The 20,921-nt window shown below is 38.8% G+C and overlaps 1 protein-coding gene across 6 annotated transcripts in view; it reads left to right on the top strand.

The window, feature by feature from the left end:
• The window catches only part of ST7 (suppression of tumorigenicity 7), a 291,352-nt gene that overhangs the window by 140,751 nt on the left and 129,680 nt on the right, over positions 1–20,921 (top strand). For 5 of the 6 annotated variants that reach the window (XM_036759845.1, XM_036759844.1, XM_036759848.1 and 2 more), the window contains exon 2: positions 1,679–1,761. The exons of the other annotated variant lie outside the window; for it this stretch is intronic. In XM_036759845.1, the coding sequence (XP_036615740.1) occupies positions 1,679–1,761 (83 nt within the window). The remainder of the gene's footprint in view (positions 1–1,678; positions 1,762–20,921) is intronic. 6 annotated transcript variants of the gene reach the window in all.

Raw genomic sequence — 20,921 nt, 5'->3', positions numbered from 1 at the left:
ATATGTAATATTTACTGACTTGTTTTGTTAGCTATATTTAATTTTAACAGTATATGAATGGATTTCTTGTTTTAATGGAATTGAGTTACTTTTTACACAGACACAGACACATACACACACATATATACGCATGCACACATATACATTTTTTTTCTGGGACTCAGTAACTCATAAAAAATGTTTCCCATCTCACTTTATTCCCTCTACAACTGAAGAGTCAACATCAGGTTTCAAGAGATTCTGATTCGGATTAATCTCTATTGTAGTTTCAGCAGGTTTATTTTTAAAAATTCACTAAAAAGAAAGTGCTGTATTCATATGTTTTATGTTCACACAAGGAATACAATGTATTTTCTCTTATTAATAACATATAGAAAACTAGCATAGGAGGGAGTAGATGGTAGGATTTGGAGGGTAGAAAGATATCCCATTGTGATCAATAAATAGACAGGTCCCAGGCCTATAGAATCTAATTATGAATCAGGAATTTCAGCCTTTAATTTCTTCCTTTCACTGACTGTTATCTTTGAAAATGACAATAGCAATTTTTGCACTTGGCAAAACTAGATGACTTGTTTCTCTCCTAGCTCCGCTGTCATCTTTCTCGCAGTGTCCTACCTCTTCTCCCCACTAAAAGACTACATTGTGACCCTCCAGTTATGTTGATACTAGAATATGAGTGTCTGCTTTACTTCAGGGACTTCCCTCACTCTCTTCTTTCTGTGCCCTTCCTTGCTGGCACCCTGGCGCTGTTGGCCTGCCACCCTAGTTACACTACTGTTCAGTTGTTTTATTTGGTGTTTTTAAAAATGGAGCTAATAAGTGGCTTTCTTCCAAAGGATGTGGTGAGGAAACATAAATGTATTGAACACACATTGCTTAGGAAAAAGTAGAAAGATAAATCAGCAGTTCAGGACAATAGAAGGACAATTTCTGAATAACAAAATGCATAATTAAAATTACGTAGCATAACAGTGTATAGACAGATAATGTTATGCTAACAAAAAAAATCTACCTACTGTAACTGGGGCATACTGTGAAAAACAGTATATAAATAAAAATCAAGTAAATCAGATTGTCTTAGTAAATGAATTGGGTAAACTGAAGAGAGGAAGAAATTGATTGTTAAGATGATTGCAGGCAGGGTATTTGGATAAAAAGTTGTATGTTGGCATGGTTTATTTGTTCCATAAATAGGACAGCCCAGCAGTCTTATAAATAAGTTTTAGAATTTTACCAGTGAACATCCAACTTTTAACCTTCCTTTTGGTTACCATGGGGATATAATATCTTAAGTCCCTGTTCTTTTTTACTTACTTTTGTATCTGTAGAATTGTTATAACTTTCACTTTTCAAGAGCTCAGCGTACTGGGCTAACAAAAATATAGGTATGTCTTTCCTGCATTTGGTTGACATTTGAGTAACTAGTTTGTTTGCATAAAGCATTCAGTTGTAACCATAATGGAAAATGTTCTAACAAGGTTAGTGTTTGGAGGTAGAGCTAACAGTTGCTATAGTTTTTATGCTTCAAGATTTGTGATTGGATACATTGTATATCCCCCCGCCCCAAGTAGTGAAGTGATAATAGGGTTCTATTATTTGGAGTGAAACAGATAGAAAAGTCAATGTTATTGACATTCGTATTTCTTGTCCTTCTTTCTCTTTTTTTCCCCTTCAGTGAGCATGTTTTTGAACACGTTGACACCGAAGTTCTACGTTGCCCTGACAGGCACTTCTTCACTAATCTCAGGGCTTATTTTGGTAAGTACTGGAAATATTATTTTCATTTTAAGCTTTTGTTTGTTACCAAATAGAGTAATGAACATGAGAAGGGTCATTATGTCAAGGTCAGCAGGGATATTTTAAGTTCTTTTTTCTTTCAGAACTCATATTTGCTGGTTATTTATTATAGGAAAATAATAAAGCGTTGAAATTATTGGATACAGTTTTTCTCTTGTCTTTCTAAGTTCTAAGAGTCTATAGCTTACCTGATGCTGTACTGTGGCTCTGCAATTGAGACAAATTATAAGATATAAATTATTTTTTAAAGAAATTTAAAGTTAGCTGTAGGACAAATGTGCAAAGTATGGGTAATAAGCCAGATGAACTAGTGCTGTTAATGTTGTGAGGAATCAAATTTGGTCTGACAAGAATTACCATGACCTGGTGGGATGAGAACCTTGACTGGAATATAGTGTAGGGGTAAGGGTAGGTAGGTATACCATATTGTAGTAGTTTTCAGTGTTTTTCATTCCACGAATTTATTTCATCCAAAAAATGTGTTGTGAACTCCAGGGGGCAATATACTACTTATAATCTGCAATTATTTACTGCTTAAGGAGTCATTAAATAATTTTTAGCTGAAATCCTATGTTTATAACCCTGCTCCCCCAGGTATTTGAGAATCACTACTTAATTATAAAGGAAAAGATAGGTTAACAAATCTAGGGTGGGGCAGCATTTTATATTAAAGATAAACTCTTATAAGGAAATTTAGGAATAAGTAGGAAAATATGGTGGATAGCATTTGGATAAGGAATAATAGAGGCAGGAACAGAAGTGATATTGTCATTAGAGTATGTTACAGACCACCAGGACCAGTAGGAGATATAGATGAGGAGTTTAGGAAACAGATCCCAAGTATGGAAGAGGGGCATGAGAAGGAACTTTGTTTATCCAGACATCTGCTAGAATTCTGTCTTCCCAAATCAGTATCAAAGAAAAAAGGTGTCTGTGTGTGTGTGTGTCTGTGTGTGTAAATCATATTGCTTTAGTCACAAGTCCGCCAGAAACAATTTTATTCAATTGAACGTTTAAAATTATAATTACTTGTTTTTAAAAATTAAGTTAGCTAATGCCTTATCTATTTTTTAATCTACCCCCTAGTTTTATTTATTAGTTCAGGTTTTTTTTAAACTTTTAATTTTTTAATCTCTCCTTTGATTTTCAGGATTTCTATTTTGGTGTCTCAATTTAACATTAATATCTAAATCATTTGTAGCTTAGAGAGATATGTCCAAACTGACATAGTCTCAGGGCATCTTCAAAATTCCCCACCTCCTATCCCTAAGTCAAGAGTTTGGTATAACATTTATTGGAATCTAGGAGAAGAAAAATCACAATGTGTTAAATATAATTTGGGGTTAAAATTAGAATTTCATAATAGTTGCCTAACTATAGTCACTACCACATTCCTTTCTTGACCATTTCCCTCAAGGCACTGAAAAGGGCCTTTTGATCAACATCAAAATCCTTTATGAAAGGAGAAGGGTGAATCACAGTGCCATTTTTTTCAGAGTTTGGGGAAAGAAGAAACTGCCCCTTAGATGGGTCAGTAGCTCATATCACTTCTGTGGGCCTGGGAAGGCAATATCCAAAACCACACAAAAGGTGCTTTGTTCTAAGTTTGGTTACCACCATAAATCCATTTTCCTAAGAAAGGCCTTTTGTTCTGGACCTAACTTACCTTTTAAGTCTAGAAGGGGCTTTTAGACCAGAGAAAATTATTTCTTGATATTTTCAATAGAACTAAAAGGGTGGTTTTTTAAATATACTTTCATATCAGTGTGGATAGTAATTTTTAAATTTGCATTAATGATGTGCCTCTATCTTTTGACAAGTAGACTTATTGCTGTTGTTCAGTTGTGTCTGACTCTTTGTCAGGGTTTTCTTGCTAAAGATACTGGAGTGGTTTGCCATTTTCTTCTCCAGCAGATTAAGGCAAACAGAGGTTAAGTGACTAGGGTCACACAGCTAGTGCATGCCTGAAGCTGGATTTGAACTCAGGTCTTACTGACTCTAGGCCCAGCCCTCTATCCACTGAGCCACCTAACTGGCCCTGTGGAATTAGGGAGATACTTTATTGGATCCGACTCTTACCAAGTTAGAATAATTGGTTGGTAGTCATCGGTTGGAATGTTGGAAATGAGGCAGCTGGGTGGTACGATGGATAGAACACTGGACTTGGTGTCTGGAAGACCTGAGGTCAAATCTGGACTTAGATACTGATTAGTTGTATGACTTAGGGCAGGTGATTTAACTTCTGTTTGCTTCAGTTTCCTCAGCTGTAAAACAGAGATAATAGTAGCACCTACCTCCTATGGTTATTGTGAAGATAAAATGGGACAGTATTTTAAAAGTGCTTTGCAAACCTTAAAGCACTATTAAATGCTATCTATCTATCTGTCTAGTAGTGGTAGTGGTAGTAGTGGTAGTAGTAACAGCCACCACCACGAGGAGGAAGTGATTACTCCAGCTTAGGATTCATTGTAGAGAAGGAAAATCAAGCCAGGTATAGTCTGGTCTGCACTCCGGGGTTGAGGAGAGAGTTCAAACTGTTCAGAAGAAGGATAGGGTAAGATTGCATAGATTAAAATTCTCTAGGGATAGTCAACACATGAAGCATGGGAAGCCTAAAATGAAATTCTAAAGACACCAATAGAAATAATTCCTTTTTTGGTGGTGAGAAGGAAAAGGAAGAATTGTTTCCAGAGCTTGACATGAATGCACCAAAGATTTAACTAAGGATAGAGCCACTAGAACTAACTGTAAGTGTGGCATGGTCCTGTAAAACAATAATGTTAAGGATACTAAAGCTCGGAGTGAGCGGACACTGTCAGAGAAATCTAAGGACAGCAAGACGGGTTAGGGAAAACAACACTGGGGAAAGGAGAGCAACGTTCTTTATATAAGATAAGGGGGAAGGATAAGACCACTGCTAGGGGTGGATGGATGTGATATCATAGATGATGGAAAGAAGACAGAATTGCTCAAGTGTTACTTTGCTTTTCTCTGACAAAGATAATAACCCTTGGACTGAAATAGACAGAATAAAAATGGCCAATTCTTAGTAATCTTCCAAATGAGTTGAGAGTCACTCTTTCTGAGTCCAGGTTGCCCAGGCCCAAGTCAACTACATTTATGATACTGAAAGAATTTGTGGGTGGGTGTGATGGCTGAACCACTTGGAGAGGTCTCTGAATGATCTGGTAGAACAGGAAGATTCAAAAAAAAAAAAAAGGCAGCGAATGAGGTTGGCAGACCATAGATTAGTGAGCTTGACTTTGAATTCTGATGAGACTTTAGAGCATGTTGCTGAAGAGGTGATTAGTGAATATCAATTGGGTCACAAGTAGTTATTAAGTACCTACTAGGTGCCAGGCACTGTGCTAGAGACTGGGGAGACAAATACAGTTAGGTGCCAATGAGTGGGAATAATGAATCCATTGAAGTGGCATTTCTTTGCACTCTAATATTTACATAACTTTATAAATTAGGGTAAGTGGTTCTAGCCCAATGGAAATATGCAGTGTAAATTCAAATAATATGGCCACTTAAAGGGATTTATCATTTGTGCTAATCCAGACCTAGCTGTACCATAAATAAACAGTCCCCACATATAAGGAGATTACATTCTAATGGGAAAGATAGTAAATGTATAATAAAAGTAAACATGGAATCAGTATCAAGATAAATATAAATAAATACAAAGGAGTTCAATATGAGGTATTTTGAGAGTGAAAACATAAGAAGCCACTTTGCCAGAAAGCAGTTTTAAAAAAAAGTGGAATGGATGTCAAAGCAATATTATAGAATCTTAGAGCCTCAGAGGATACTTAGTCCAAACCCTCCATCTTCCAGATGTGGAAACTGAGGTCCTGGGAGCTTCAAAGGGCTCCCCAAGGTTATACAGACAGTAAAGCTCAGATGCCATATTCAAATCCAGATCCTCTGATTGGAGAGCTAGTGCTCTTCCCACTGTACCCGGAATGAATGAATAATCAGTAGATTTATTGTTTTTAACAAGAGTTTAAAGAAGAGACAGTATATTGTAGAGTCAGCTTGGGAAAGCATTTTGGTAGAATGATTCTTAGACTGTCATAATCTAGGACAAAGAGTTGGCATAGGAAGAAAGAAGAGAAATGAAGATGATAATATGAACGACTAGTTAGAAAATGAGAAAAGAGGTGATGGACAAGGAGAGAACTCTGGATGGAGAAAAGTTTCAAATTGTACAGATGTGCTGCCCATTGTGCATAAATGATCCTTTAATAACAAAATTATTATTATATTATGTTTTGGAAATATAGCATTCTAAAAATAATTATATTGTGGGGTTTTTAATTTTTAAAACAAGTACACCAAACATTCACACAAATATAGTTATTAAAGTTATGAATAATGTTTTCATAGTGTTGCCTTTAAACTTCTATATATTCTCTACATAGCAAGACCTATTATTTGCTAAAACCATAGACATAAGCATAGAAAAATGAATGTTTTTCTTATGGTAAGTTGAGTCATAATTTCATGCACCAGGGAGCCATTGACTGAGAAGAAAAGTTTATTTTATTTTTTCAAGTGGTGGTTCCTTCCTTGCTTTGAAGACTATCACATGACAAGCTCAAGCTAAGAGTTTTTCAGCTGTTTTTCTGATCTCTTCAGTAAGTTCTAGCTTGGACTATATTATAGAAGCACCCTGTTGAGGGCTCCCCAGAATGTATAGGTACTGGAAGAAAAACTGTAAGCCATTCTCTGTTATTTTTCTACTGTTCTATCCATAGCCCATCATTCTTTTACTTTCTAAATGGTTGTTCTGAAAACAGATGTCAGACTTACTCTCTTGCCTCTCCAAATAAAGGAATTTCCTACGCCATGAATATTGCTCTTCAGGGCTTGTTAGTTGCTATATTGCATTCTTCACATAACTGTGAGGTCCCGATGATTCACTCCAGTAGCATGCCTGGCTTTCAACTGTCCTAATGATGCATTTGCCCTCTTAGCACCAGTGGAAAACAAATGATACTCACTGGTGAAATTTCTGAGGAAAGCCTCGGTTCAATTACAGATTTCATTAACAACCTTAAAAAATTTTTGAGGGCAGAATGACTGGGGAAATATCAGCACTGTCACATTATTCATAGTGTTTGTTTTTAGGGAACACCGTCATCATTTGGTTTTGTGTGCCCACCCCACACCATCCACATTGCACCTGGCTTCTCCACCCTCTGTCCTCTGTTATACCTCTTCATGCGGGTACATTTAATGTGGCTAGAATTGAAGTAAAGCATCAGGTGCCCCATAGACAGCTGTATGTTCAGAAAACACTTTGGTTTTGTTTACTGTCAGCGGAGAGAGAATTATTTAATGACTACACCCTGGGGTAGTCCCTTCCCCCTCAAAAGTACAGCATTGCCCTTGGGGAATCAATGTGTTTGTGGATACTTCAGAGCTAATAGATGAGAGAATTTAATGATATGAGGAGAAGCAGGAGGAGGTGGAGATGGGAGAGGGTAGAAAAGGGAGTAGCTGTTATTGTGGAAACAAAATCCATCAATCTAGCACACCTGCCTGAATATAAAATTCATTCAGCAGAGAGCCTCTTTGTTCTCCCAGATGTGTGTTCTTTTTAAAACAAGAAGCTCAGATATGAGTCATCCATCTAGGGCAGCTCCATCTCATTGGTTGGGAACTGGCCCCAAATCAAAAAGGAGCCAGACTCCTCACTAACCACCGTTGTCCCATTATTCCTGATCCCAACTTATCGTTTTAAGTAGTTCTCTGCTCCTCAACTTTGAGCAGCCTCTTGTGCCAGCTGCCTCTCAGCCTTCCTGGCACTGGCCTCTCCTTATTCTGCTCCCCCAGCAACAGTCCTAGGAACAGCAGCTGTCATTACCACCCGAACCTGCCAATGTAACCCTTTATGTATGTATGTGTCTAAGCAAGGACAGAACCTATTCTGCTGAAAGAATGGAGCGGAAAAAAGAAGCTGGCAACCGGATTGCTGTTTCAGAGGGGAAATTTATAGTGTTGGTGGGGGCCGCGGTGCAGCAGTGATGTGGCATAAAATACTTAAATTGGAGGCACCTACATGGTGCAGTGGATAGAGCGCTAAGCCTGGATTCAGGAAGACCCGAGTCTAAATCCAGCCTCAGACACTAGCTGTGTGACCCTGGACACAACCCCCGTCTCAGGTTCCTCAGCTTTCAAATGGGGATAATAATAGCCCCTACTTCCCAGGGTTGTTGAGAGGATCAGATGAGCTAATAAATTTAAAGTACTTAGCATAGTGCCTGGAACATATTATATAAATATTAGCTATTATTATCAATTAATAATTAATATAATTAATAAATTTATAATTATGATATTAAATGTGATAGTTTAGGAGAAGCTGTACATAGCTAAGAGGGTATAAAGATGTTTATATATACAATTAGAAAAATTCATATACAGACACAAATGTACAAATACGGATCCACACATGAATGAAACAAAGGAAAGGGAAGGATGAACATAAGAAAATAGGGGGAATGAGAATCATGAAGAAAAGAATCAGGAGACAGCTTGGGTTAGGGGTGAAACTTAGCGGGTAGCTGGATTGGCAGAAGAATTAGGAAATGGAGAGGAGACAAGGTGGAACAAATCTAAGATTATATTCATTTGTTATAATTTTCTCATACTGCACGTTGGAAAGATGAATTACATAAAGGAGACAGAAAAGCAAACATGATACTATTTTTGATACTGTAATATGAGGGGATTATATTTGCAAATTGCTAAGGTTTTTTCAACTCTAAAAAATTATCTGATTCTCTCAACACAGTTCTTTTTCTACTTAAAAAAAAAAAACCTCTTTAAAATGAGTAGGCCTGCTTTTGTCATAACACTTTTCACATGGGCCATTACGATAACTTAAAATATTATCTTTTCGCTTAGCCCATAATTATACTTTCTGATTACTGCCCATCACTTTCTGGAGATTGCCAGGTTCCAGCCAGTCTACATTCTTGGGAATGAGGGACGGCTAGAGAAGGGGCCAGGGAAATCAGAGTAAAAAGGATTATTTGGGGTCTTGGAGGCAGCATGAACAAGCCAGGGCATGTGAATTATAAAACAACTTGATTTTTGGCTCTAAGGGGAAAGGGTGAGAAGCTGTGGAGGCCAGATGGCGGTGGAAGCCACAGACAATGGGAGGGAACCGAGGAGCCTGCAGCCTTATCAGATTACAGCTTCTTGGGTTCACCATGAAAATTAATGCCCTCTGCAGGGGTCAGAACAGCCAACTGTTCAGGGAGACTTGCCACATGTAAGGATCTTATTTTGAAGATGAGAATTGGAATGTCTTGGGGTCTTGGTTGGCCATGGAGTAAGGGGAACAAGGATTAGAAGACACTTAAGGGAAAGGGGCTGGGGAGAGCTGTGGGAGAAGGGGGCTTTTCAGTCCTTAGCTAGGCTACTATTCCTCCATCAGTGATGCCTGCTACTCTGGATGGTATAGTCCCTGATTTTTCAGAGGAGGAAACTGAGGCCCACAAGAAGGGGAGGGACTTCAAGTTAAATGAGAACCAGAATAAAGGTCCCAGGACTTTCTTTAAGGGGCTAGAGATTTTTGCTAGAGATTGTAGCTCTCGGGTCTTTGTGCAAACTGTAATGGTGAAGAATCCTTGTGTGGCAGGCATGAGTCATCTTATTCTCTCTCTTCCTCCTCTGTTCCCCTCTTCCTTCCCTCTCTTCCTCACCCTCACCCCAGAACCTTGGGCATCAGGTGGCTGGGGAGGGCATAAGGAATCAGGGAGCCCACGGAATAGATGTGACACCTGCTTAGGGATCTGGGAACTGAGGGGGATGGAACTAAGGCTTATTGCAGGAGGCTTGGACCCACTCTGCGGCTGTCCTATATCTTTAAAAAGAAAAGCTTCAAGGAATTAAAAAAAAATCATGGGTTCAAAAGTCAGGGCTAAAAAGGGGCAAAGATGCTTGTGAACTGCCATTTCTTATAATAATTCACATTTATATGTCAGTACTTACTACTTTAGGCTTAACAAAATGTTTCTTCCAAAACAGTCCTGTAAGGCAGGTCCTGTTAATAGTAACAACCAAAACAGCAATAAAAATTAATGCTGGGATTTCAAATAATGCATTAACATTTTTGCAAAGCTCTCATTTTATTCTCACAACAACACTGAGAGCTAGGTGCTGTTATTGTCCCCATTTTACAGATGAGGAAACTGAGGCACACAGAAGTCAAGCGACTTGCCCAGGATCACACAGCTAATCCGTGTCTGAAGCTGGCTTCCAACTCCTTTACTTGATCCGTTGTACTAACTAATGCCCAGTATCATTATCCCTACTTACTGATGAAGGAGCTGAGGCCCAGAGACTTATTTATCCAGGGTCACACTACCGGTAGGTATGCAAATCAAGACTTGAATCCAGGCCCTCTTGATGACAAGTCTAGTATGCTTTTCACTACACTCTTTAGTTGATAACTTTTAGCATTGAAGCTCTCCTGTTTTTTTTTTTTTTCCAAAAGCTTATCTACTTTTCACAGTGAATCTTTTATCCTTTCTGAAAGCTGTTCACTCCCAGATAAATTTTCAAAGGCTTACGCAGCTGGTGTCACTTTGGCATTCTTTCCTGTTATGGGTTAGTGCTATCTCATACAACACTGAAGGGAAGTTTCATATTTCTCCTGTCTTCAATTTCCAACATTCACTGTAATTATATGTATTGTCACACCAGTATCATCCACTTTAGTTGTAGTCCTAGGGAAGAGGTCATAGGAAAGAGATCACCAATTTTAGGAGGTGAGAATCATTTTATTCTCATGGGAATGAATGGGAGATTAATTACTCAGAAGAGACTCCTGAAACATCTCTGTACGTGTAACATGTTCAGGAAATAGCCTGAAAGTTGGAAAGATATGTTATATGAAGAACATGAAGTTCAGCAGGGTCTGTAATCACTATCAGTAGCTGGGAAAATTCAGCCCACTTGTTGCAAGTAAATGGAGAAGTCTTATTCATGTTCCCTTTTCTAGTCTCAGTTGCTTTCGTAAAGGAAAGAGTTTGATAAATACTTAAGAACTGCTTCTCTGGATAGAAAATATACTTTCATCCAAAATCTTTGGTGATAGTCCTCAACCACTAGTCACCCCCACCACTAGATTCTTTATTTACATTGCCAAGCACTACTGGAATAAATACAGATCCATCTTTATTCCTTGGAAACAGTCCTGTGATTTTTAATGCTGTAGCTGAATAGTACGCACACATACAGAGGTATACCAGCATGTGGAAACAGTGAAAACCATTCAGAGAAGAAGAAAGTTAATTCTAAAACTTCTCCAGGTTGTCTTTCTTTGGAATTATTGTTGGATTATTGGGAACATTTTTAGTACAGGGCAGTTCTCCCTAAAAGCATTTCCCAATTCATGATATGGTGAAGGTAGCATTTGCTTCCTATTGGAGTCATTAGGAACACTCTCAGTAAACAGTTAATGGCGTTTTCTTTGAGTATTGCCCAGAGAGCAGATGTGTGTGACTAGAAAAGATGGGCAGCTGGTCATGTAAGAGTAGGGAATAACAGAAGGAGAGTCTGCGTACTGCACATGTTCCCATGTAATGTTAAGAGACCTTAGTATCTTAGCCCAGTATCTGGCACATAGTAATTGCTTAATAAATGCCTGTTGACTGACCCAAAAGAAGACTCTTTTCTTGTTGGATTGATCTCCTGTGGAGGATTTATTGGACAGGATGGATTAGAGACACACAGGATGAGAAAACATTGGTGGATTGAGATCTGAACTTTTGGAAAGAATACCCAAATTGATGAGATCACAGATTTATTGAGGTGTCTGCTCCTTAGCTACTTATGTCTTAAGGACCAAAGATTTAGGATTGGAAAGGACCTTAGATGTCAGTGAATCCAGCCCTTTCTTTTTATATTTGAGGAAACTGAAGACCCACAAACATGAAGTGTTTCCCAAGGTCATAATGACTCCAAAACCATGTCCTTTCCACTCCATCATGTGTCATCTTTTCTGGCCATTTATATCTTTTTTCTTGCATATTATACTCCTATTGAAATTCTGCATGCATCTTTCCTTTAGCCTTCAAATTACCTGTAATTTTGATTCTTTGCAGAGTGTTGGGTTCCTTGATTTGGAGTTGTATAACACCACTGGAAGAATATTAGTGTTAAAAATTAATCTTTTTCTAGCGGCAAGTAGTGTGGAATTACTGAAAGCACCATACTGTTTCCCAAATGTGATCCAATTCAATGTCCACCTTTTCAATTCTTGATGCAAATCATTGTCCTTCTGAAGCACTTATCCAAGGTACACCTACTAATGACCTGACTCAATGTACTGCCTATCCTACTCAGTCTGGGCAGTGTGTGTGTGTGTGTGTGTGTGTGTGTGTGTGTGTGTGTGTGTTTGTCCTCCTTGTTTTTCCCGTGTGAATAGTTAGACTAATCTCTCTCAAATAACTGGATCTCACTGAGGAGGCTTTAGAATGTTTTAGCTTCCCTGCATTTAGTATATTTCATCTGCCGAGAGGAACATTTAAAGAAACTTATCATCAATTGAGAATCCTTCTTCTTGGACTTTGGGTAGAAAATCCCCCATAACACTGGCAAACACCCTATGTATTTGTGATCCAGTTTGATTAGGGATTTGAAGGAGAGACACTGACATGTAGTGAACGTACTTCACTATAATTTATTGGTATCACAAGAACATAGGTACAGAATGAGCATTGTAGCTAGAAGTATTCTGATAAATGTTTAGCCACCAGTTCTCTGAAAAAAAAATGTATTTATGATACACTTTTAAGTTTAATCTTAATTTCTAATATTTTCTTCATTGCTTTCTTAGACCTAGACTATCAGTATAAGAATAATTCAACCTGATTTGTAATATTTCCTGATTTCCAAGGTATAAATGCTCACACTGATAATTTAACAATTTACAGTGTGCCTGTAGGAGTTAGCTCCACTTCCCGCCTAATTGTAACCACTCTGAGTCCCAATGGGTCCTGATTCTGAGATAATAAATTGTGACACATGTAAACACAGGAATTGACCAACTGTGCTCAGGATTTTGGATGGATACAAGTGGCTCATAGCCCCAGGAGTTTGAATTATTTTGTACCCAGAATTAAACAAGCTGCTTAGTAATACTTTTACAAAGTACCTCACATTTTAATGGATATATCCATCTTAAGTGAGCCAAAATTCACATGTGAATACATTATAAGCAATCCAAACTCAGGACCACATCCAGATTGGTATAGTTCCTCCATGGGGCTGTACCTTATGAATTTACCAGTTATCTTGACTGTTTCTCTTGGGAATTGGTACGTGGACAATTCTCATTATCCAGCCCCACTGTTTCTGTCATAAACTCTTGTATTATTTTGACACATGTGGGGGAAATATCTTATTTGAGGAGACCTTTGGAGCCTTTTTTGTTATATTGAATCAAATACTAGTTGGAGATCAATAAATAAAAGACACAGTAGAACCTGTACTCTCTACATCTTTTAGGGGGATGAGTGTCTGAAGATATGGTTGGCTGAAGAAAATTGTCTAGGAAATCCTGTGCTCTTCTTGTATTTTTATCAGTGAATTATCTAGGAAATCCTGTTCCCTTCTTGCATTTTGACAATTAATACTCTCCATTTGTACATAGACAATTTTTATAAAGATTGTATAGTGATGGTGAAGTGGTTATTTGGGTCAGTGGTTGCTGATGCTAGTCACTTTTTAAAATACCTACCAGTTAGGCTCTTTTGGAATTTTTTTTTTTTTTGCTTTGAGATTTAAGAGCTTTCGAATTGTCTTGCTTCTAGCACAGATAACATGTATTGAGTTAACTTGAATCTTATATTTTTATTTTGTTAAGTGCCATTGCTACTTTGGTAGGAAGAAGGTAGGGTCCAAATGTGGTAGACTTACCTTCACTGAGAAGCATAGATCACTGTAGAAGAGATGTTCTTAACCTGTAGTCTGTGAGCTTGGGTTTTAAAAATTGTGTATCTTAATAACTATTACTAATTGGTTAGCTTTGTAACCCTATATATTTGATTTTATGCATTTAAAAACATTATTCTGTTAGGGGCACAGGCATAGGCTTCACTACATTGCCCGAGGGGGCTCCATGACACCAAAAAGGTTGAGACCCACTGTGGAACATTAGCAGATCTGTTCTGTGTCATATTCTCTCCTTTCCTCTGCAGATTGTAACCTCAGTCATCCTCCCTACCTCTCAAATTTCTATCAGTTCCTTCCTTCCCTGCTAACTTCAACTATGCCCAAGCCTCCCCATCTTCAAAAAACTAGAGCCTACCATCACCTCAAGCTATTATCCCACACCTCTCCTCCCTTTCACAGCCAAACTCCTTGAAAAAGCTATCTACACTTAATAATTCCACTTCATTCTTCCCTACATCTCTTTGCGATTTGGCTTCTGATGTGACCACTCTAATAATAAACTGCTGCTTCCAAAGTTACTAGTGTTTTCTTCGTTGCCAAAATCTGATGGCCTTTTAAAAGACCTTATCCTTCTTGTATTACCTGCTGCATTTGACACTGTTGATCTCTCTGGGCTTTCATGATACTCCTCTCTCCTGGTTCTCCTCCCTGCCTGACCGTTCCTTCATCTCCTTTGCTGGCAAGTCATCTGTATCATGCCCCTAACTGTGGAAGTTCCCTATAGTTTTTTCCTAGACTGTTCTCTCTGAACACTTTTTCTTTCTCTGGGTTGTTTCATGAGCTCCCATGGGTTTAATTTCATCTTTATGCAGATGACTGACAGATCTGTATATCTAGCGGCAGTCTGTCTCCTGAACTTTAGTCACTCATCACCAGTTGCCTATAGGACATTTCAAACTGGATGAGACATCTTGTTCTGGGCTGGCCTTCCTCAGGCCTGTCATCTAGTAGTTTATGTTGGATATTGGAACAAAGTGAAACAACCATAGATCGTTCAACAGTTAACCAAAGGAGATTTACTTAAGTATAGCAGGAAAAAGGTATTCAGCAAGGTTAGACATTGGAGACACCTCAAATTGTTACAGCTGGGTGAAGCTTCTTACCAGACTTGCCCATCCTTTTCCAAAGGCTAAGCGTCCGAGAGCTCATGAGGCTGCTTTGTATTCGGATGACCAGGGAGCGCTGTTGGCAGCCTTTATCCCCTGAGTCAACCAACTCTCTCAATCAGTACTTTTTAGGGAGAAATAAAAACAGAAAACTAGCCTAATTTGTATGAGGGCAGGGCTTAGGATATTCTTCCATACCTTTCAAAATCAACTTGTGCAAAACTGGGCTCCCCTCAAGCCTTCCTCTCTTGCAAACTTTTCTGTATCTGTCAAAGGTGTCACTGTCCTGCCCATCTCCCAGGTTTGTAATCTCCACATTATTCCCAACTCTTTACTTTCCTCTATATAGCCTGTCCGTTGTTTCTACATTTACGGCATCTCTCACATTCTTTCCACTCACACAGTCCAGGTCCTAATCACTTCTCACTTAGATGAACGTAATAGCCTCCCAGCAGGCCACCCTGCCTCAAGTCTTTCACTCCAGTGCATTCTCTACGTTGTTACCAAAGAGGTTTTTTTCCTCCTTTTAATGCAGATCTCACCATGTCGCTCTTCCCCTCTGTAAATTTCATTGGCTCTCTATTGCTTCTAAAATGAGGTATCAGTTCCTCAGTTTAGCTTTTTAAAGCCATGTACAACCTGGCTCCCACTCATCCTTCCGCTGTCATTGGACATTACTTCCTGCCTTAAGCTCTGTGATCTGGCCAAACTGATGTTTTCTCTCTTCTTCACAGAAGACTCTGTCTTCCATCTCCATGTCCGGTGTGCACTGCCTCCTCACCTCCACCTCATAGAATCCTTCTCTTCCTTTGAGTCACAGCTCAAGCCCAGGTCTTTTATATGATTTTCCTTCCCCTCCATACTACTTTCTACTTAACTAATTTTTATTATTTTCTTTGTATTTGTTCTTTATATACACATATTTTTATATACACATGCTTGCACACACGCGTGCGCGCGCGCATGCACACACACACACACACACACACACACACACACACACACACTTCTTGTCTCTCGAGATTACAACTTGCAGATAGAGATTGTTTCCCTCTGTGTCCCCAGTGCCTAACAGAATGCCCAGCACATAGTAGGTGCCTAATAAATTCTTGTCGATTGATTGCTATCTGCTGTTTTTCCACTTTTCTCTGCAGATGCTCTCTACGTGATCGGGGGTAACTCATTCCTTTGTGTTTCACTATTTCACCTCTTCACTTGCCTTCCATTGTTTTGTGAGGTGATATTATTTATCATTTTTATTTCTCTGTAATATTTTGCAAATGAGCTTGTATGCTAAACTGATATTTTCCTTGGCTGGCATGGTCCTCTATTTGGTAAAGATCACAAGATTTGGAGCTGGAAGGACTTTTGACATCATTTTGTCATCTAGCACCTTCTTATGACGAGTAACCTGAGAAACAGAGACTTGCCAGTGATTACAGGCAGGGATCATATCAAAGTGTTCTCATCGTGTTTGTCTCAGCCGGTTTCTGTTTGAGGGAGGTATTTGGAGTTGGCAGCTTGGTCAGGTTGGAGTTGCTGTAATTTTTTTTGCTGTATCTATAGTCTTGCTCCTTATTTTTGTATAAATTTTAACTTTTGCTTTAGCTATTCAGTGATGTGACTACTGATTCTGAAATGATTGCTACTTGTATAATTAAGTATTCATTTCCTGACCATTCAAATATCAACTTTCATTTTTTTGTGATGTTCTTTAGTACTCCCCCCCCTCCCCATGGCTTTCCACTTTTCTTCTTGAGGAAAGGATTCATGTTACATAAGCTGAGAGAGGCTGCTGACTAGTCTATAAATAGTGGACTTCTTTCATTTTTCACTGTAGTTTTCCTCATACTCCTCTGGGCTCACTTCTTTTAAATTTCCATAAGATTAAAGCATATGTTGATGTAAGAAACTGATGATGGTTTTTCATAGGAATTTTTGTCCTTTTCCTTCTTAGCCACAGATATTGGTGCCTGTTAAAAAAATCTTTATAGTACTCTACTTAATGTTGTCTGTGAACCCTGAAAGCTTTGAGTGACCAAGTTCCTCTTATGTTCCTTGTTGCCTTTTGGTACACAATGAAACCAGCTGTACCAACTCTTACTCACCCGGCTGACGAAATCTGCAAATTATCCTTTCGTTGAGCTATAACAACTTCGCTCTCTGGCTTTAGGGATGTCCATATGGATGGGGTTCAATTCTTTCAACATGGTCTAATTTGTTCATTTTTGGTCAAAGGTCAGCTGGGCGGTGGAGCATTGGACATAGCCACAGTATCAGACAGCTTGGTGATACAATGAAGCTTCCTTACCTGGGTTGCCCATCCTTCCCCAAAGGCTAGGTATCAGAGAGCTCCTGTGGCTGCCTTGTATGTAGGTGACCAGGGTGCACTGTCGGCAGCCTGAGCCTTTATAATTCCTGAGCCACCCAGTTTGCTCATTCACTTGGAAGAACTGGAGAAACAAATGGAGTGGAGACTAGTCTAACTTGCATTATCACACAGACCTTAAACTCATCATGCCCAAATCCAGACTAATTTTCTTTCTCCAAAATCCTTTCTTCTTCCACACTTCCCTATTTCTGTCCAAAGCATCAGAGTGTCTGTAAAAGACACCAGCCGTCAGCAGTGGACAGTGTTGGATTTGAATTCAGAAGAGCTAAGCTCACATTTTGCCTTGTGCCCTCATTTAACTTCCCTCAGCCTCAGTGTCCTTATCTGTGAAGTAGGAATAATAATAACACGACTTCCCCAGGTTGTTGTGAAGATAAAATGTTTGTAAAGTGCTTTGCAAATGTTAAAGCTCCGTATAAATGCTATTATTATTGCTGCTAATAATGAATTTTTCAAAGCCTATGGCCCACATGATTTTTAGTGCCTTTTGGCTGCTTTTCTGACCTTCTACCAACATGAATTATAATAATAATAATAATAACTTGCATTTATGCAGTGCTTTAAGGTTTGCAAAGCACTTTACAAATGTTACCTCATTTTATCCTCACAATAAGCCTGCTAGGTAAATGCTATTTTTATCCTCATTTTACAGATAAGGAAATTGAAGTAGTCAGGTTCAGCCACTTGTCCAAGGTCAGACAGCTCTTAAGTGTCTGAGGCAGGATTTGAACTCATGGAGCTCTTCCTGAGTCTGAGCCAGCATTTTATCCACTTCACTTACTCCCCAGCTGGCGTCTTCATTGGTGGCTGGGCCTACACAAGGACTGTTTCATTTTTGCATGTATTTTAATGTGTTTCATGGGTCACTGTAGCCATAAACTTTATCAGCTCATGGCTAACTTTCTGTACCCAGAGCCTTTCCAGTTTGGTAGAAACTGTCTATAAGCTCATGCTTCAGGAACTGTCACCTCCACATCATGATGAGCTTTCACAATAGGGCCTTAAAGCTAAATTTAAAGTTCTCCACTTAGAATGATAATCTCAACAACAACGACAGAGTGCAGTGGTGTAGGACTGGGGTAGAGGAGGAGGGACAAGAAGATCAAGTGAAAAAGACTTGGATCTAAAAGTTGATTATATCGTGGGTATCTCGTATGTGATATGTCTGCTAAAAACTTCATTTGTAAAAGAGTAGTGTTGAGGATGAAGAAGGTGATAGTTCCGGTGTACCCGTGCTGGTCAGACTTTCTCTGGAACGATGTATGCAGTTCTGGGCACCACATGTTTGGTAGGACCTTTAGTTGGAGCATATCCAGAGGAGGTTGAGTAGATTGGCATCGGGACATAAAACTGTGTCCTAGAAGACTTCATGGAGAAATACGATATATTTACCTAGAGAGGCAGGACCTAGTAGGGGATGTGATCAACGCCTTTCAAACATCCGGAGGACTGCCAGGTGGAATAGACATTAGATTTGCTTTGCTTGGCCCCAAAGGGAAGAGCTAAGACTTAGTGGATGGAGAAATTCAGGAGTATTGATTTCCACTTAGTATAAGGAAGAACTTTACGAATATTAGAGCTGTCCCAAAACAGAGTAACCTGCCTTGGGAAGAAATGAATTCCCTTTTAATGAAGGTTGTGAGGCAGCAGTTGGATTTTGTTGGAGATCGTATAGAGGGAAGCAGCGTTTAGGCAGGGATTGGCTTAGACGTCCTGAGATGTCACTTCTACTGTGGAAGTTTAATGGTTCTTTGAATGGATTAGTCTGACTGGAGCAGTGTTTATATGTAGCGTGGTAATGTAGGAGGGAGCTAAAGTTGAAAAAAGCCAAATTAAAGAAGACTCTGTCAGGCTGTGGAGTTTGTATTTATACCTATAGACAGTGGGGAGCCATTGAACATTTGTGAACATGGCTTTGCGGGGGTGAAACTGATGTTTTAGAAAGATGGATCTCATGACATTGTGCAAGATGAACTGGAAATGGGAAAGGGGGAGCGGTAAGCCAAGGAGAATCGTTGAAGTAGTAGATGTTAATAAATGGAATCAGTTGCTTTGGAAATGAAAAGGAAAGGACAGATGTAAGAAATGTAGCCTAATTTTTGGAAAGACCTGTCTAAAAAGCATTTCCTGTGGAAAAGAACTGGAAGTTTTAGTGGATTGCAGACTTATTGTGAGTCAACAGTATGATGTGACTGACTTAAAACCTTATTCATAGAAGGTTCCTGATTAGATGTAGGGATGTAGGCAAGAAGGGAGAGAAAGAAATAAATGATGGTTCCCAAGTTTGAACCTGCCTACCTGAGAGATTGATTAATTAAGGACCAACTATGTACCAGGCATTATTCTAAGCACTGACTGTAAAAAGGCACAAAAGAAAGTTCCTGCCCTCAAGGAGCTTATAATCTAATGGGCAGAAGCAACATGCAAACAAATAAGTACAAAGCAAACTCTAGGATAAATAGCAAATAATTAACAGAGGGAAGGCACTAGAATTAAGAACCATTAACAGAAATTGGGGAATCAGGTGGGAGAGCTAATATTAGGAGGAAAAGATGAATTAGGTTTTAGATTTATTGAATTAGAGGTTATGGTAGGATATCCAAAGTGGAAACACCTATCTGGTGATTGGAAGTCTAGTATAGGAAAACAGGTGAGGGTAGGATTTTAGCCTGTCCCATAGAGCTGACACTTGAACTGTCTGTGGTGCAGTCCAACTATTATACAGGATTTTTGGCTTTTCTCTGATCAGTAGGTTTATGTGGCAGAAGTACTTGAGAGAATAAGTCATGATAAAATAAAGGTTGTCTTTACATTTGTCATCTATTTTGTGACCATTTTCAAAAATATATGACAAAATGACAAGTCCAATGAGCCTACGAACATATCAAAAACAGGTTTGCCATATACAGTTTTGTTTATGAAAGTTTTGTAGTTAACATCATGGATTATGCATCAGGGGAAAAAACCCCAAAGGACACTAAATGTGTGGTTATCAAAAGTGCCATGTATACTTGTTTTGAAACAGTGAATTGTCTCTCACCAGAGCCTGAGATTTAGCAAAGAACATGAGGACATCTTACCCCAGATTGATAAGGTTGTGGAGGCTCTGTATTTCCTTTCCAAATTAAACTTGGGGGCAGGGAGAGGTGGGGGAAATTTTCAGGATTTTTAATTTAAACCTTTAAAAAACCTCTTCATTTTAAATTTCTTTAGCCTCTTGGGGGTGGTAAAGGGCCTTTTATTGGTTCCAAAACAGCTCACTTAAAGCAATGTTTCTTAGTTATAGAACTTTGGTAACCTAGTTGAACCTCTTATGATGATTTCATCAACTTAAATAATATCCCTCTTCCAATCTTTATTTGCCCAAATTGTATATATATCAGGCAGTATATTGGATTTTTAACCTTCATGCCATGCACACATATACCCTCATACCCTCACAGCACTTATTAGCATAAGTTTGTACTACCATTTACAAAATGAGAAATTTTTTTTGGCGTATTTGTCCTCCACGATCACTTACATATGTTCTCTCCCCTTCTTTAGGGACTCCATATAAAGGATTAGTAATAAAACACCCGTTTTTCACTAATGCATATTTTATTCTGAGATATTCAACAAAAATCTTATTTTTATGAAATGAG

This window comes from Trichosurus vulpecula, chromosome 5 (assembly GCF_011100635.1).
Source record: "Trichosurus vulpecula isolate mTriVul1 chromosome 5, mTriVul1.pri, whole genome shotgun sequence".
NCBI lineage: Eukaryota > Metazoa > Chordata > Mammalia > Diprotodontia > Phalangeridae > Trichosurus > Trichosurus vulpecula.
The sequence above is the reverse complement of the archived record's forward strand: the minus strand, read 5'-3'. Positions and strand labels throughout refer to the sequence as shown.